General features: G+C 37.7%; 1 protein-coding gene across 1 annotated transcript; it reads right to left on the bottom strand.

Moving 5' to 3' along the window:
- Positions 1–4701: 4701 nt before the first annotated feature.
- Positions 4702–15690, bottom strand: LOC145775780 (uncharacterized). Its single transcript, XM_082587148.1, has 6 exons — positions 14598–15690; positions 13620–14394; positions 12959–13027; positions 8044–8132; positions 7753–7876; positions 4702–7267 (listed from the first exon to the last, which is right to left on the bottom strand). Exons 2-6 carry the CDS (start codon positions 13644–13646, stop codon positions 7133–7135), a joined length of 444 nt encoding a protein of 147 aa, XP_082443274.1. The 5' UTR covers positions 13647–14394; positions 14598–15690; the 3' UTR covers positions 4702–7132.
- Positions 15691–15835: the final 145 nt, after the last annotated feature.

Raw genomic sequence — 15835 nt, 5'->3', positions numbered from 1 at the left:
AGTTTAAAATTTGTGACTGCTTTGCATTATATGGAATACGGTCCTAAACAAAATTCACTGATGAATTTAATGAAATTAAAGGAAGATGTAATCTAAGTAAGAGAAAGCTGAGAAGAGTAGGCTACTACTCGCAAATTAAAGCTGCAGTGGCAATGATAAATTTAAAGGAAAATGATTTTTTTTTTCCTGAGGACAGAACGCTTATATAACTCCACTTAACTAGCTGAATCATTCGAAGGAAATGTATTCTACCGTAGGCTACATTGCAAAGGGGATTCGATAGTAATTGTTGGAATTGACAAACGTATCAACAAACTCAAACATATCGTCGATGAGTTTGAAGTTCCATGAAAATTTCATCGTATGTCTGTTGTGTAGTTGCGGGCATGTGGGACAAATTTAAACCATTTGTAGGCTACAACAATGACATTTTTCAAGACATTTTGGATGAGTTGGTACTTTTGACAGAAAACCACACAGCAAACTTCAATTGCAAACCAGAACAAACCACCCCATATTTCGAAAGGTTTTTCCAAATAGTTTTGTGATGATTTTTTTTGTGTTCCGGTAGCTACCTCCAACGGTTGCGCTTTGAGAACGTGGTTTTAGCAAAATTACTGAAATTTGTAAAGAATTGTTTGCGCTCCAGTAGGCCTATGACTCAAAACCGATTGAAAAGCCTAACTATGACTTACATGTTGTGCATCAATTCAGACGTCGCAAAATTTTATCATTTGATGCTGTGATCCGTAACTTTGCATTGCAAAAAGTCCAGAAAGGGTTTAATTAATACAGGGATGTCCAAAGTCCGGCCCGCAGGCCAAATCCGGCCCACGAGACGTTCTTGTATGGCCCGCGCCTGTTGTTGTACAATGTGTTATTTTTGGCCTGCAGACACACAAAAATCATATAAATTCAACTTGCAGTTTTCAGAAAAATTATTGTAATCTGGCTCGCGTGGGAAAAAGTTTAGACACTCCTGAATTAAATGGTTGGTTGAACTATTTTCGTTGCCTGTAGGCATATTGTGTGTTTACAAAGCTTTCTAGACAAAATAGTTTGCCTCAATGCCATTTTTGCTGCAATTGTAATCCAGCGATTATTGATGATCTTTACATTGAACGAAGTTCTTTTCATGCTGAGGAAAGTAGGCTAATTTCAGCATAACATGAACATGCAACGCAAGATACAAATCAGGTGTGTATTTGCTAAAAAATATTATGGGGCCCATTTTTCGTATTGTTTCCCGACCAGTGCTGACTTCTCTCGGAGGCCCTGAGTAAGGTAGCCTACTAGGCTTACTACTGTATGATTTTCTCAAAGGAGAGGGGCATTCGAAATGTTTTTTGCAACGAAAATTATTTTTTTAAAAACGCCCATTTCCTCGTTACAGTATAACCAGTAAGGGATATTGGATAAGATTAGTCTACCATAAACTCAGCTTGCCTTGACGATAATTTTTTAATTTGCAGCAGCATAGGTTGCTCATTCATCACGACCTCCTCAGAGTAATCAATGTAACCATGTGAGATTTTTATTAAGGTTGTGTATTGGGAAATTTGCGAGGTAATTGTGTGGAAATCATAGTAGTATCGGTCGTCTGGCAACATTGGTTTAGGATTGATTGATTGCATTTATAAAATTATAAATGTACCGTGTTATAAACCATAACAAATTTGAATAATATTATTCCAGTAGGCCTGCTGGCAGAGTGGCAGGGTGCTAGTGTAGAATTGGCAGCCTTAGTCATTGACGTCATTAGACGATGTAAAGTCATACAAAAAGGTGCAACTACTTTTTGGAAGAAGGAAAAGGGCTTGTTTTTGCAATTTTTTGCTTGTTTGAAACCTGTTTTTGATTGGAAAATCTGCATGCTCTGGCAACTCTTGTTTTGCAATGATTTTCATTTTTCATTTCAAAAGGATTTGAAGTAAATTTAGCTTAGAGTCAAAATTGAAATTCCATTAGCCTCCAGTTTGTACGTTGGATGGACCTCACTAAACTAATGGACCTCACTAAACTAAACTGACGTCAGTGACCAGGGCAGCCAATTATGAATAATCCCCATATTGTCCATAAATTATTCTATCCATTAGGTGCTGCTGAATGACAAATACTGACAAATAAAACATTGATTGATTGATTGAATGAAGAGCTGTCCTCAAAGCACATTATTCAAGTGCAAACCCTAAGTCGACTCCAGCCACCCGCACTTGCTGTTGTTTCTCTGGGCAAGAAACTTTACGACAATTTCCTCTACGGTTGTCGGAAGGCGTAGCCTACACCGATGCATAGCGCTCAAGTCCGCTTTCCCGCAATGCAGGATAAAGATATGAAAAACAAAAACAAGCAACCAAACTAGTTCTGCTTAATATTACTGTTTCTTTGTAGGCTATATAGATACCGTACACAAAGTCAAACGTTTTAGAAACTGAGCTATCAGGGTGCACAGCAAATTGCAAAAAGTTCACTTGACTGCCAATTGGTTGGTTGGTTTTGAATCTTTATCCTCGGACTGACAAAGCCGTGATAGGTACAATATAACTGTAATTAGTAATTTTGTCCAGTTTGCCAAATTGATTTATGTATTGTGTTTGAATATATTTTGGACGAATGTGTGCTGGTATCTGGAGCGAGATTTTAAGGTCAAGCTTTGGCATGTTGAAACTTCCAAAGTGACATATCATTGGTTGTTACATTGCATTATGCACTTGCAGTACGAATGAACTTTTTTTCTAAGGAAAGTGGTTGCAGTATAGAGCAGGAGCATTATAACTAGAGATGTACCGATACCAATATTTTGGCTGATACCGATCCCGATACCGATATCACTTTTTTAGGCCGATACCGATACTGATACCGATATTTTGGCCGATACTTTGGTGTTACAAAAAGAAGCAATTTTGGTATTTGCAAGGAATTATATCAAATGCTAAGTTTTACCTTATTTGCATAAAACTATTAAAAAAAGCTTTAAATTGGCATAATTTATTAAAGATTCAAGAATCCAATCTCAACCGCATTGTTGTGTCATAATAGTAGGTTTTAGTAATGAAAAGCCACCGTAATTGATGATTGGGGTATAAGGGAAGAAACATTACATCATAATTGGGGTTTCTGAAAAATTAATAAAGTGTTTTTCGCAAACTCTCCAAATAGGCTATCATAATTGATAATAAGATGTAAAATGTAAACCAAGTGATTTGTGTAGTCGTACAAAAAACTATTCGACAAGTAATGTGCAACCTAAGGGCGCTTGTTGTTTAGTTGAAAAGCTTTTGCCCGGCCAAGACTATCCAGGTAGCAAAAATGCACAATTCTGCATCGCTCCCACCCCGCCAAATGCTCAAAAAACCCGTGCAACTCGGCTGCCCCCAGCAAGCCGGCTCCACCAGTCGGCGATTCAACTTCCACCCTTAGCCGCAACAAACTCACCAAGCCCAAACAATGTCACGGCAGAATAAGTAGGCCCAAAAAGAAAGCAATGGGACCATGAATCCTCACCAAACCAATCAAAATGGTCTTGTTGCGCCCAAGATGACAACCTTATTGCGAAGAAAGGAGCGTCCCCCCCGGCACAAGGCTGAGCACTCACCAGCACAGCGAGCTGCCGCGACCCCCCAACCACAGCGGTGGAGCTTCCACACTAGCCATTTCAATTCTTGTCGATGTCAATTCTTGCTACAAAACGGCTGCCGAGAAACATATAGTTGATTGGATGGTCTAAATGGCTAGCGTGGAAGCTACACCGTTATGGCCAGCGAATCGCAACAGCCCGCCGCACCAGTGAGCGCCCAGCCCCGTGCCGACAGCAGGGAAGGAAACTCCTGCGCCCACAATGAGAGTCGAGGTTGTGACAAATTGGTGGCAGGTGCCACTGCCGCGGCACCTGCCACTGTTTTTGTGGCAGGTGCCACCGATTTTAGTGGCAGGTGCCACCGATTTTGGTGGCAGGTGCCACGGTTTTTGTGGCAGGTGCCACCGATTTTGTGGCAGGTGCCACTGCTTTTGTGGCAGGTGCCACCGATTTTGGTGGCAGGTGCCACGGTTTTTGTGGCAGGTGCCACCGATTTTGTGGCAGGTGCCACCGATTTTGATGGCAGGTGCCACTGCTTTTGTGGCAGGTGCCACCGATTTTGGTGGCAGGTGTCCTTGATTTTGTGGCAGATGTCACCGATTTTGGTGGCAGGTGTCACCGATTTTGTTACAGGTGTCACCCAAATTCGTGACATGTGTCGCCCAAGTTTATGTTTGTTGAATATTATTCTAGTCATAATAATGCAGCGATAGATTTCACGCTACAGTGGTCACAATAGTTAGCCTCACACTGCTGTAGTAAGGTTCTGCCGATGTTCTACCACCCAAAATCTCACGCAAAATATAGCATTTCATTTGATAAAAATGAATTTATGTAAAATCAAGTTATTTTTGCCAATTTTTAAATTTCGCAGTGACCCTCCAGTTGTGCATATTGCAAGAAAAACTAGTAAAGCAAGTCGTCCCGATCTTCCACTGTCCCTATCTTATGTAAAGGCATCGGCCTATTTGAAACAAAGTTTAACCTAGATCGAGTTAACGCAGCTATAGTATAGGCCTACTAGCTTACTGCGAACTTCAAACACGTTTAATCCCTTTCATCATAGCCGTAGAATTAGGCTAAACATAGAAGAATAAAACAATTTATCATAGAAGAATATTTATTTCATTTATTATTTATTTGCGTCAGACAAAGCTGTGTCCATATCCAAAACAAAACAACGAAATAATACACAAACTGCAAATGCACAAAGGTCACAGAGAGCCACTTTGGATGCCGCCGGTTTAAAAGCTCACTAAATAGGCAGTGTGTTCACATATCTACTGTTATAATTTACTGTTTACATATTTACATATCTATTCTTTACATATCTATTTAATTTACATATCTACTGTTATAATTTACATACAATGAGCGTTGGAAGAATTGAAAGTATTCAGAACGATAAAACAATCAGATGACATCATGTCTGATATAAAGCGATTCGAGGAGTGTATGCAACGGTTAATAAACGAAAACATGTTTTTCCTCAATGAAAGCATCAAACGTTGCTACATTATTCATTACTTTAATGTTCACGGGCACTGACATAACGAGGCAAATTGTGCAATATTCTGAAAGAGTAATTGTAAGCAACAAGCAATCGTTTCATACTTATTATAGAAGAATATAGAATATATTATATTATAGAAGATCTAAACTTGTTCCACAACTGGGATGAGTAAAACGACATACAATAAGATCTAAATAAGTTACAATGTTTTTTACAGCGGGTGAGCATTTAGAAAAATGAGATTTTGCATTATTTGCAGCACAGTACTGAGAGCGTACTTGCCTTGAAATATCATTTTCATCTGAAAGAGAACTCTCAATAAATACACCGAGGTATTTTACAGAGTCTGTGAACACAATTTCAGATTTACCTAGATGTAGCAAATAAGCACGTGAAAGATAAAATTTTTGGGGAGAATAACATACCAAATTACTTTTTAGAATTGAAAGTAATTTCATGTTCAACAGCATACTTGTGGCAAACATCTAACAAATTTTGTAAGCCACACAAACTAGGCGAGATGCAGCAAATGTCATCAGCAAACATAACAGGCTATGATCTAGACAAGAGTTGCCAACATAGCAACCAACTTTTGTTTTATTGAGCTCATAAGAAAGCTAATCAATATATACGGCAAAAAGATAGGGGCTTAACACCCCACCTTGTCTGACTCCGTTGGACACAGTAAATGATTGGGACAAGTGACCTCCCCACATCACTTGCATGGTTTGTTTACTAGCCTAAAGTTTACTAACAGTATTCCCATTAGCGAACAAAATACATAGGCACGTTACGTGTGATAAGCGTTTCAAACAATAAATGATGATTGACTTTGTCGAAGGCTTTTGAAGCATCCAAAAAGACAGAATATACAGGAGTGTCATGACCGATATAAGAGGACACTGCTTGTTTTAATAAGAAAACACTCATGTCAGTACTATGACCAGACTTAAACCCAAATTGATTATCACTGGTATTCAAGAAAGGCAATAGATGATTCAAAATAAAACGTTCAAACAGTTTTGCATTAACCATTTTGGTGGTGCAAACAAAATTTTGTCAATACAAATATATCTATGAAAACGTAGTAGGCCTAATTTACAATTTGACTAAATAACTGGACAACTATCCTCTCAACGGCCCTACATACATCAGACTGTTATGCCCTTAAAAAATTTTGTTAGCCTTCACCTTCAGGCTTAGCTCATGATGTACTGGATTGAAAATCATATTGCTAATTATAAATTTCGTCACTACCAAGATAATGTGTTAGTCCGAAAATAAATACTTAACTTCTTTAGCCTATGTAGTACCGTATGTAGGCTGTTGGTTTATTTGTATTTTATTTCATGTTAAGCCAGAAGGTTCACATCAGGCTACCACGGTACGCTAAAAGAAATACAATATCTTATTAAACACGACATCGACTCCAAAATTATAAAGCAGCGGTTCCCAACCTTTTCACACCGGGGACCTGTAAAAATTACATAAAAATTGGGGACCTTCATCAAACGATCGTAGGGAATAGAATAATCCTATTTGCAATCTTTTGAGGACCAAAGTTGTCTTTGCATACCGTAATGCAAGATTTCCGCATAGACCATGAATTTAAGAAAAAAATTAAAACAAAACGTTAAATCAAAACATTTCAAACAAAAATGTCAATCCATGAAAACACACACAAAATCAATATATTCGGCTACTAGGAAATTTATTGCCGTTTCGCTGTTGCCGTTATCTGAGGAAATAAGGAATTAGAAATAATTGCCTCTACCCAGGGATCAATTTCGAGTAATGGGTAGTACCAAATTTAAGTCATAAGTAAAGTAGACAACCGGAAACAGACATTGTCGTCGGCTGCAGCGTGGGTCAGGTGTACGTCCGCGTCGGAAGGCGTACACCGATGCATAGCGCTCAAGTCCGCTTTCCCGCAATGCAGGATAAAGATAACAAACAAACAAAGGAAGATTATTTCGAACGCCTAGAACCGTTGGACGTGGAGTGAACAACAATTCAGTCTTTGACTCCATGTTTGATGAATTTCACTTTGATAGTCCATTAGGCTTCAACACATCAACAATGATGAGGGCACTAAAGTTTTGAAAAGAACCGGATTTGCAGAAAATCTGTAGAAGTTGCTTCATCTTCGCCATGGGTCTGTTTGGGTGTTGGTTAATCTGTGATGGGCAATAAAAATCGATGAAAATGAAGGCTGCATGCCAGGGCTGAGGCGCGTTGTGATATAAAGCGCGCCTCTTTCCAGAACTAACTGTTCTAATGTAGGGTAGTAGGCCTATTTTCACTGCAAGTCTGCAATGAAAGTTAGGCAATCTGTAGTGCAAAACAATATCAAGCACAATACCATCTGGATGGAATGGGCTACATTTAACCAATAGGTTTATATACTACAGTAATGTAGGCTACAGTAAAGACTACGTATGTGATAAACACGCGAAATAGTTGCCAATAGTGTACCATCGTCAGTCGCCACGGATGTTTCCTAGACTATAACAAACCAATTACTCTTGCATCTCAAAAGAAAATGTTGTTTCAAGAAATGAATTTTTGACATATTTTTGTTTTGTAGCATCACCTTATGGGCTGTCGAACATATAAGAATTTAGAAGTATGATTGTGTTGTTTAAGCAAGCTGGATTCTTACCTTGATCACAAAAATGCCACAATTGTTGGCGTCGTATTGTTTCAGATGAAACAATTCCCCTGGTACCCAGCACACCTCTCTCAACGCCATGTCCGTTTTGCTCACTCGTGTGGTACAGAATATTCTAAAGCAAACACTGTGTAGCCTAAAACACAGAAATGGCAACCAGGCTTTGCTTAAACATGTACCATAATCCGCAAAAACATTACACATGAACATATACACATTGCAATGCAAAACAATGTGAGTTATGCGAAACTAAACTTTTTTTAAATCATAGCCTACTCTCACTTTAAACTGTCACATGCTTTAGAACTTCCTTCTTTTGTCGTCCCATATGGTTCAACCAGATAAACCGTGGAAGAAGGTATGTGAACATACTGCGAACAAAATTAGTTGCATTGGACAGTGGACACACACGATGAAGTGAGAGGAACAGCCTTTTTAGGCCTACAAGTTAAGTTTACCTGGTCAAGTTGCAATCTGCAAATGTGATGACAACATAGCGAAGTTTTTCTATTGCAGTACAAAATAACATATATAGGCTATCTGAAACATTGGGTATGCGCATGGGCAAAGTTACATTATACCACCGCAAAGCAAAGTCATACGGTAAGAACCGGAATGGCCCGTTTCGGTGAGTCCGATTCGATTAGTCCGATTCGGTGAGTCCGATCCCTTAACGGGGGATTTTTTCATTTTTTTTTTTTAAATTATCGGGTACCGTAGCCTAATTATCATTGCCGTTTTAGGGTTAAGGTTTAGGGCTTAAGGTTAGGGCAGGGGTTCTTAACCGGGGGTAAATTTACCCCCAGGGGGTAAATTTCACCTACCGAGGGGGTAAATTTACTGAATCATAAATTAAAGCAAACTTCATTTTTTCAGTTATTAAAAAACTGATAGTGTTGCACTCGATTTCAATTCAAATTTATGCTTAATGTAAGTTTTCTTATTTTTCTTTTATCTCCATGCAAGTAGACTACCGGTAGGCCTACCAGTTTCATTTCAGCAGCGTATGTGTGCTACATTTTTGGAAAAAATGGATACTGGAAAAATTGGATAAGTACTTTCAACAAAATAATATATCCTGGAATCATGTGGGTTTACTTTGCATAGAAGGTGCCCCTTCTATGCTCGGTGCTAAGTCTGGTTTTACAACTCTGGTGAAAAAACGCGCACCGAACATCATTTCTACTCACTGTGCCTTCATCGACATGCACTGGCAAGTAAAACCCTTCTAGAATATTTGAAAGCAGTATTGAAACATGTGGTTGAATGTGTGAATTTTATCAGGGCACGTGCTCTTAATCATCGTCTTTTCAAAGTGGTTTGCAATCAGATGAGATCAGAACACTCTGTTCTCCTTTATCACACCAAAGTTCGGTGGCTCTCTATAGGGGTCTTGTTTTGTCTCGAGTTTTCAAACTACATGGTGAAATCGAGATGTTTCTTAGAGAACGCAAATCCCCATTGAGTAAGCACTTTAGCGACAACAAACTTATTGGTGCATTGGCTTACTTGACAGACACTTTTTCAAGTTTGAACTAGCTCATTATGCAAATGCAAGGAAAAAGTGTTACCATTATAGATGTAGGCTAGGCTACATGATAAACTTCAGGGCTTCCAGACAAAATTAGATCTGTGGAGTAGAAGAGTTCAAAAAGGAGTTTACGCAAATTTTCCAACATTTGATGATTGGAATGTCAGTAGAAGTCGTAACGAGATTTCTGATCTCAAAGTCGAAATATGCCAGCACCTTGCCGCCTTGAAAAAAAAAACTTTGACGGTTACTTCGAAGGTGAAAGTTTTAACAATACTGCTCTTTGGATAACTCATCCCTTCGAAGCCAAGTTAGAAAGTATTGCTGGCGATGATCTTTGCAAAGATGAATTGATTGATCTTCAATGTTCAACAACGCTTTGTTCCAAATTCTTATTGTGCAATGGTGACTTTTCCAAGTTTTGGTATGGATTAGTCGAAGAGTTTCCTACGCTGACTAAGCGTGCATTTGAAGTTATTATACCTTTTCCAACTACTTATCTGTGTGAAGCAGGGTTCTCTACATGGTTGACTATTAAAACAAAACATCGATCTCGCTTAGTTCCCAAAGACGACATGCGAGTAGATCTTTCAACGACTGTTCCAAGAATCTCCAAAATTGTTCGTGGAAAGCAAGCACAAAAGTCATTTGAGTAGACATTATTTTTCACAGGAACCCATCAAGAACAATCGTGTCTTCGGCAAATAAACAGCTTGTTTTTGATTATTGCCAAGGTAAATCCAGACAAAAAAGGATGTCTTGAATTTCTTCCCTTGGTTGACTGGACACGATGACATCACAAGAGGCCACCAAAACGGTGGGGGTAAATTTTACTTTTTTCATTTGGCCAGGGGTAAACGAGACAAAAAAGGTTAAGAACCCCTGGGTCATTCCATTATATTTCAGGTCATGAAAAAACCAATACTCTTGGAAATGTTTCATACTTTGGCAGTAAGTTCACAATCATTAACTGAGCACACCAAAAAAAAAATTTTTGAAATTGACCAAGTGGTTTAGAAGTTGTGGGGGTTTGAAATTCACCACCCGACAGGGGCATCGTGCCCCCCCAAAATTCAAGTTTTGCTAATATCTCGTAATTTATAGCTAAAAAAACAACCAAAATATGTAGAATACCATTTTTGGAGGCAAGGAATCTGAATTTCTTGTCAAAATTGGTGAAAATATATCATTTATAGATGAAAACAACATTTCAAAAATTTTGGGGGGGATAACTTTGGGGGGTGCTTTGGTCATGTAGCCATGACCAAACTCAAATTTTTTTTTTCTGAAATTATTTACCTGTTCATGTTATGTCTTTATGATGAGTTATTTTAGTTGTTCCATCTGTTTTTTGAGAGGGACTGCAGTTTAAAACTGATACTCAGTTTGGCAAAATTCCAATTTCTTTGACATGAAGTTTTGGTACTTTTGAAACAGCAAATTGCAATGTCTGTCATCTGACAGTGATTTGTTTCAATCCATATGATCAAAAAAGTTAAAAGTATAATTAAATCCCATATGTACAGCTTAGAAATTATTGAGTGAGGATCAAGTATATAATAAAAAATACACCAAATTGCACATCAGTCTAGTTAAAAAGTTTGTTCAGTTCTTGCGAGCTAAAGTGTAACTTCAACCATTGGATGTGGAAGGTGGAGTTAGTTTCAAAAGTGCAGAAATGGGTGGCATCCAGCATATCGTCTTTTCCAAACCAAACTGTTTAACAACTCCTTTCCTGCTGAATAATAAAAACATCATAGCCAGGCAGTTTTCTACTTCAATGAAAAGTTAGTTCAGAAATGATAAGGGTGCATGTGCTGGTTTGATAAAAAACGGTAGTAAAATCTTGATCAGACTAGGTGTGTGATATCAGCTGAATAATAAAACATTGGTAGTTTGACACATAAAACAATTCTTAAAAAAATGGACCATAATATGGCTGAACCCTGCAAATATTGTGACGTTAGTTATGTTTGTGACGTTAGTTAAAGCATCAGTTATGTTTCAATTATTTTCATTTTTTCAATATATATGGGTTGATATTTTCTAAGTTGAATATTTTGGTTTATGCAAAACTTACATCAATCAAATTTCGTGAAAATATTATACTTCAATTGCTTTGTTTAAAAAAAAATTTTTTTGGGATCTTTTTCTCAACCCTCCGAAATATTCCCCCAAACTTAGCGTATCAAAAATAAATTAAGAAAAACTTTAAACCTAAATTACCATTTGAAATGTTCATCTTAGCATATTTTTAAATGCAATTTACGATAAATGAATTCCTTGGATCTTAAATTGGTAAAATGCATGTTTTCCAGGGTTGTCGGTATTTTACCCAACCCCAAAAAAACCGTGTGGTTTTTTTTTTAAAAACACACTTAAAAAAACCCATAAAAAAACCCAGAGCATCATATTTGTCCAATTTTTATCAGAAAATTGAAAAAATGAACCAAAGTACTACAAGGTATATACTTAAAACAAACTTCAAATTTGGACTTAAGGATGTGATTGTGAAGGAAATTTCCAAGGATAAATTGAAAACACAGTGGATATTTCTGTACACAAAAATCAAGTAATGCCACTTTGTACTACACTAAAACTCATTTATGCAAGAAGGCCTCATCAGCCCTAGTGCATTATTTTATTGAGTTATGCCAGCATGTACTGCGAGTGAGAGGCACTTCATTGGTAAAAAGTAGTATTTGAGGTGAAATAAGCATGAATCTACCTTTTTTGCATCTTTTTTCTGTGCAACCCTGATGTTTTCAGTGCAAAAATCGTTCAAGGTAAAAAGTTATTGTCAAAAAATGAAGGCGCAAAATGAAAAAATGACTGTGCTCAGCTTCCAAAATCCTACTAGTGGCCGAAAATTCAAAGTGCTCTATCTCGGCCCCCAATGAAGATACTTCAATTTTTTTTTTACTACTTTCATCATTTTTTAGTATGTACAAAATATGTCAAAATAAGCAAAATCTGTGACTGGTGGAACCTACAAACTTTGAAAAAAATCTGATGATTATAAGTGGAATGCCCCACTGTACAATGTTAAAACAGCATTTAAAATTTGCAAAATTTTAGAAAGAATTTTGACCACCAGTCCAGGCAAGGAACAATATGGAACAACAAAATTGGAGTGTGTTTATCAAAATATAAGTCCAACTTAACATCCCCCCCAAAAAAAATGTGTATTTTTTCTTCGGCTACATGGGCAAATTTCTCCCCAAAATATATACCTCAAAAAATATTTATAATCAAATTACTCCAAAACTACATGTTTTTCTTATATTCTGTTAGCAAATTTGGATTCCTCATCCCCCAAAATGGTATTCTACATATTTTCATCAACTTCCTAGCTTCAGTATAACAGATATTGGGGCATTTTTACTCTTTGGAGCTGAAATACTGCCACCGTGTGGTTAAAATTGAAAATGGTGTAACTTTAAAATTCCTCGACCAATTTCGAAAATTTTTTTTTGTTGAGCTCAGTGGGTTGCCATCTCTCACATATGTCAAAATCAACCAAATCGGAGAGGGTGGGTGGCATTTCCTCTAATTTTGACCTGAAATATAATGGAATGACCCCCCTGGGTTAGGGGTTAGAAGTTAGGAACTCACCGAATAGTAGCAGACCCGTAAGAACAGAGTAGCCTACACAAGTATACATACCAGTAGATTCCAATGGGTTCCACTTTTGTTGTAAGCTCCCATGAATACTTCTATCCTGCTAAAATTTACCTGAAACAAAGTGAATGCATCAGACAGGCTAATCTACTTCAAACTTAAAAACATGAAATGAACATGAATTGACATAGAAAAGAACGTAGGAGCTTCCAGAAAAAACCTGATTCCTTGGAAAGTTTATTTATAAAACAACAGTCTACAAATGAAATTATCAGACGAAAGTTTACGCCTAACCATTTACAGTAAAATACAATATTTTGAAATGCCACAAAGCTTTCTGAGTTGTGCTGTCGTCCGCTATGTTGAGCATTTCAAGCAGCCCATTCGCTTTTCCATCACTAAATGTAATTAGAGCAATCCATTCAGAATTGCGAACTTCGTGCTTATGTTATTTAATTATATATATAGCTTGAATAAGTGATCATTTGAAATAATCCTAATTTAAATAATTGTAATTTTTAGTGTACCTAGACCTAATTGCCATTTCAATTAATGGTAATTGCGGTTTGCGAAATGAGATGAGATGGGAACTCAGGTCTCAGGTTATCACCAATCAATACTTTTGGACCATCGATGTTTCTGATAGTGATATATGGCTAAATTATAGTCTGAAGCCAATCGTTACAACAAGCATGGTCGAACCAACCTGACTTTGATCTGTTATATCGTGCATGCGTTGGGCCTCCTTCCATCCATGTATCCCAAAGGTGCTCTGCTTTGTACACAGTGTACATTGGCAACATTTTTCCCGATGCAGTGCCAGCAAACATAACAGATGTTGATCCTTTTGAATGATTCATAATTCTTTCAGGGTATTTGATTCCACATTTGAATATGCATCGCTTCTTGCCTGGGACGTCTGATGAGTTTGTTTCGTCATAGTTTATTATTGCCTGTGGTTCCACATCCACATTCAGAAGACTTTCTTCTAGATTGTTAAAGTACACACTCACAGTTTCAGCACTTACTTCTGCTTGACCACGCTTTATATTTTGGCAGTGGCGTTGGGTAATTTCAGCTTCACTTCGTTTTAGGAAGGAGTAACCCCAGTCAGAACCTGGAATATTGTTACGAAAGGCAGCAACAGTCTTTTCTTGTTGTGTTAGTATTCTGTGACCAATCATTCTGACGTCCAATATATCAAGGGGCTGGCCCCAATAACCACATGTTTGAATGATGTGGACTAAGGCATGCTCTTCGAGTCTTCAGCATCTGAAAATGCTGTTGGTCTTCCAACATCTGTGAATGACATTTATCACGCTTGTCGCTTATGTTTGATAGGTCGCATTGGGATTCCACACTCCTCTGCAGCTTTTCTTAGAGACAGACCAGAGTCTACTGCCTTCTGTAAGTTCTCTTCATCATAGTCCTTGTAGCTCCTTGAACCAAGTGATCTTTTATGCTTTCTAGGCATTGTCAGTCTAAGATAAATAATATTTTTGTTAGTAACTGTGTAATAAAATATATATACTGTGCAAAGTAACCCCATAAACATTTAATTATGACTTATGAATGTAAAACAGATATTTTTGCCAGAAATATATTACCAGCCTACTCCAAAAGCTATATTTATGCTAACAATAGGGTAAACTAACATTATATGCAAAATCAATAACAAACTCACATTTCTTATCTTCGTGCTTCACGGAAGTTTTCAATGTCAGAATTTTGTCAAAATAGCAGGCCTCGAAATTCGTTTTTGTTGACGGCGGACAAACGTGTCCGGTCTGAGCAGCTATCTCGGTGGACAAATTAAGTCTCACGGCGGACACACCAGTTTTTGCGTCGATCGTCATGCTTAATCACTTTATCTTGAAAATTCTTGGCCATTTGAGAACTATAGCTACGGTTTAGAATGCATTTTTTTATTTCAGCGAAGTCACTCTGAAAGACAGGCGCTTGAAGAGTCAAAGCGCCGTACCTGCTCAAAACGCCGCATAACTGATTAACTTCTACCGAACGAGGTCGTGTGGCTTCTTGCGTCACAATGCTCTGGGCACGAGTCCGAAAAACTTCTACACTAACGCTACTATTTTCTGCTGTGCAACGTTTCACTAGGCTTTTTTTTAAGTTTATTTTTGCGTGTCATGTGAGCGACAGTGAATTTTTCCTGGGCCTTTTCTTACAATAATACCAAAACTTAACAAATTTTGCTGTAATAGCCTACCGAACTCGTATTATCTAATTTTGTATCCAACCTTGCCTTATCGATATTACTCGGAGATCAAAGCCAGACATTGTGACGTAAAACTTGAACAAAGTTGCGCTGATTAGTGTGGCAGTACCGGTACTCCCATCGATTCTTAGCGAAGAATTCACCTTTGTTAGGATGATTCGATGTCATCAATCGTTGAAGCAACGTATAAATCGAAAGTTTTCCTGCTTGAATGGAAGCTACCCAGGCAACAAAATTTATCATTTTTACATTGATTCAACGTCTGCGTCTACATTGAATTAATATAAGAATGATCGATTTTGTTGTCTGGGTGAGAGATACAGTATTCACATTTTCTAGATGCGCGCTAAAATGCGCGGGAAATTATATTCTCGCAACAATTGTTAGTACTATGCAATGACGATTTGTGTCGCTAGTTCCCATGTTATTTCTCGGCGGACAAATATGACCGATCTAGATGGTACTTCCCGCGGACATCACATGCTGTGACGGCGGACATGTCCGCCGTGAATTTCGAGGCCTGAAATAGTATTATTTAATATTTTATATATTATACAGTTACTGCTAATATTCTATGGGGAAGAGAATTACTGTCAAAAACTGAAAGAAAGAAGTGACCGATTAATATGGAATAGTTCATTTGACTTTATTTTATCTATAACGTAGAAAAATCCAACATACCAAAA

Source organism: Aplidium turbinatum, chromosome 8 (genome assembly GCF_918807975.1).
Source record: "Aplidium turbinatum chromosome 8, kaAplTurb1.1, whole genome shotgun sequence".
In the NCBI taxonomy this organism is placed as follows: domain Eukaryota; kingdom Metazoa; phylum Chordata; class Ascidiacea; order Aplousobranchia; family Polyclinidae; genus Aplidium; species Aplidium turbinatum.
This window is presented reverse-complemented; position numbering and strand designations above follow the sequence as displayed.

Excerpts from the sequence above, each read along its gene's own strand:
- LOC145775780 (XM_082587148.1), bottom strand. The coding sequence starts at position 13,646 with ATGCACGATATAACAGATCAAAGTCAG. Across the intron at positions 13,028-13,619 it reads ATATAACAGATCAAAGTCAG|GTAAATTTTAGCAGGATAGA; the intron begins GTTGGTTCGACC and ends ACTTTGTTTCAG. Across the intron at positions 7,877-8,043 it reads AAAGCATGTGACAGTTTAAA|AATATTCTGTACCACACGAG; the intron begins GTGAGAGTAGGC and ends TGTTTGCTTTAG.